General features: G+C 74.2%; 1 protein-coding gene across 1 annotated transcript; it reads left to right on the top strand.

Moving 5' to 3' along the window:
- The first annotated feature begins 70 nt into the window (after window positions 1-70).
- LOC118158333 (eukaryotic translation initiation factor 3 subunit C-like) lies at window positions 71-615 on the top strand. Its single transcript, XM_035312979.1, has 2 exons — window positions 71-323; window positions 402-615. The coding sequence occupies exons 1-2, from the start codon at window positions 86-88 to the stop codon at window positions 485-487; spliced, it is 324 nt and encodes a 107-aa protein (XP_035168870.1). The 5' UTR covers window positions 71-85; the 3' UTR covers window positions 488-615.
- The last annotated feature ends 1,445 nt before the right edge of the window (window positions 616-2,060 follow it).

Here is a 2,060-nt window from a genome sequence, read left to right as displayed (position 1 = left end):
GGGCAGCCGTGGGGCAGCCATGGGGCGGGCGTGGGGCAGCCATGGGGCGGCTGTGGGGCGGGTGTGGGGCAGCCGTGGGGCAGCCATGGGGCGGGTGTGGGGCAGCCGTGGGGCAGGTGTGGGGCAGCCGTGGGGCAGCCATGGGGCGGGCGTCCCGCAGGCGTCCCTGGACCAGCCGACGCAGACGGTGATGATGCACCGCACGGAGCCCACGGCGCAGCAGAACCTGGCGCTGCAGCTGGCCGAGAAGCTGGGGGGGCTGGTGGAGAACAACGAGCGCGTCTTCGACCACAAGCAGGGCTCCTACGGCGGCTACTTCCGCGGTGAGCCCTGCCCCACGGCTGCCCCACGGCCGCCCCACGGCCGCCCCACGGCGCCGCTCACCCCCTTTCCCCCCCCAGACCAGAAGGACGGCTACCGCAAGGGCGACGGCGGCTACCTGCGGCGCGGCGGCTACCGGCAGCAGGAGCGCGGCTCCAACTACTGAGCCCTGCCCCACGGCGTGCCCCACGGAGCCGGCCCCACGGCGTGCCCCACGGAGCCAGCCCCACAGATCCAGCCCCACAGATCCAGCCCCACGGCACCCCCCCAATAAAGCACCTGTGGGAAGCAGGGGCCTGGGTGCTGTGTGCTGGGGGGGGGGGGGTGTGGGGCAGGGGGGGTCTGCCCCATAGTGGGGGGGTGGGGGGCTCTGCCCCACACGGGGGGTTGCTGTGGAGGGTGGGAGGTGTGGGGCTGCCCCACTGAGTGGGGGCGGTGGGGCACAGAGGGCTCCTGCCCCACAAGTGGGCTCGCTATGGGGCACGGGGAAGGGGCTGCGGGGAGCTCCTGCCCCACAGCGTGGGGTCGGTGGGGCACAGGGGAGCTCCTGCCCCATATCGTCGCTATGGGGCACGGGCCCTGCATTGTGGGGCCCCCTGCCCCACACATTGCCTCGCTATGGGGCACAGTGACTGCTGCCCCACACATTCACTTGCTATGGGGCACAGGCCATGCCCCACACATTGCGTCGCTATGGGGCACAGGCCCTGCATTATGGGGCCCCCTGCCCCACACATTGCCCCGCTATGGGGCACAGGGGTGTCCTGCCCCACACCTTGCCCTGCTATAGGGCACAGGCCCTGCCCCACACATTGCGTCGCTATGGGGCACAGGCCCTGCATTATGGGGCCCCCTGCCCCACACCTGGCCCCGCTATGGGGCACAGGCCCTGCCCCACACATTGCCTTGCTATGGGGCACAGTGACTCCTGCCCCACACATTGTCATGCTATGGGGCACAGTGACTGCTGCCCCACACATTCAGTTGCTATAGGGCACAGGCCCTGCCCCATGTGCTCTCCTGCCCCACACCTTGCCCCACTATGGGGCACAGGCCCTGCCCCACACATTGCCCCGCTATGGGGCACAGGCCCTGCCCCACATGCTCTCCTGCCCCACACACCGCCCCCCCCCACCGCCCGGCCGCCCTTCGCCCCCTGCCCCCCGCGTGGCCCCCCGCAGTGGGGCAGAGCCCCCTCGCCGCGCCCCCCCCCGTGACCCGCGTGGGGGGGGGGCCTGGTTAATGAGCGACGCCGGGGCCCTACTTATGGGGCAGCCCCACGGCGCCGCCGCCGCTCCCCCAGCCCCATGCTGCCCCACGCCGCGCTGCGCCGGGCCCCACGCGGGGCGGCGGTGCCGTGGGGTGCCCCACGGCGCCCCACGTCCCACCGCCCCCCGCCGCCCCCCCTGGACTTCGAGGCCCCGGAGGCGCTGGGGGGCCGCAGCGGCTGGGAGCTGGCGCGGGCGCTGCTGGTGCTGCGGCTCTGCACGGTGCCCGCCGTGGGGCAGCACGCCGAGACGGTGAGGGGTTAGGGGGCTGCCCCACGGCGCGGGGGGTGCCCCACGGTGCGGGGGCTGCCCCACGGTGCGGGGGCTGCCCCACGGCGCGAGGGCTGCCCCATGGCACGAGCCCTGCCCCACGGCCTGCCCCATGGTGCGTGGCCTGCCCCATGGCGTGCCCCACGGCACGAGCCCTGCCCCACGGCGCGGGCGCTGCCCCATGGCCTGCCCCACGGCACG

Source organism: Oxyura jamaicensis (genome assembly GCF_011077185.1).
Source record: "Oxyura jamaicensis isolate SHBP4307 breed ruddy duck chromosome 26 unlocalized genomic scaffold, BPBGC_Ojam_1.0 oxy26_random_OJ68247, whole genome shotgun sequence".
Classification (NCBI taxonomy): domain Eukaryota; kingdom Metazoa; phylum Chordata; class Aves; order Anseriformes; family Anatidae; genus Oxyura; species Oxyura jamaicensis.
The sequence above is the reverse complement of the archived record's forward strand: the minus strand, read 5'-3'. Positions and strand labels throughout refer to the sequence as shown.

Excerpts from the sequence above, each read along its gene's own strand:
- LOC118158333 (XM_035312979.1), top strand. The coding sequence starts at position 86 with ATGGGGCGGGTGTGGGGCAGCCGTGGGGCAGGTGTGGGGCAGCCGTGG. Across the intron at positions 324-401 it reads CTACGGCGGCTACTTCCGCG|ACCAGAAGGACGGCTACCGC; the intron begins GTGAGCCCTGCC and ends TTCCCCCCCCAG.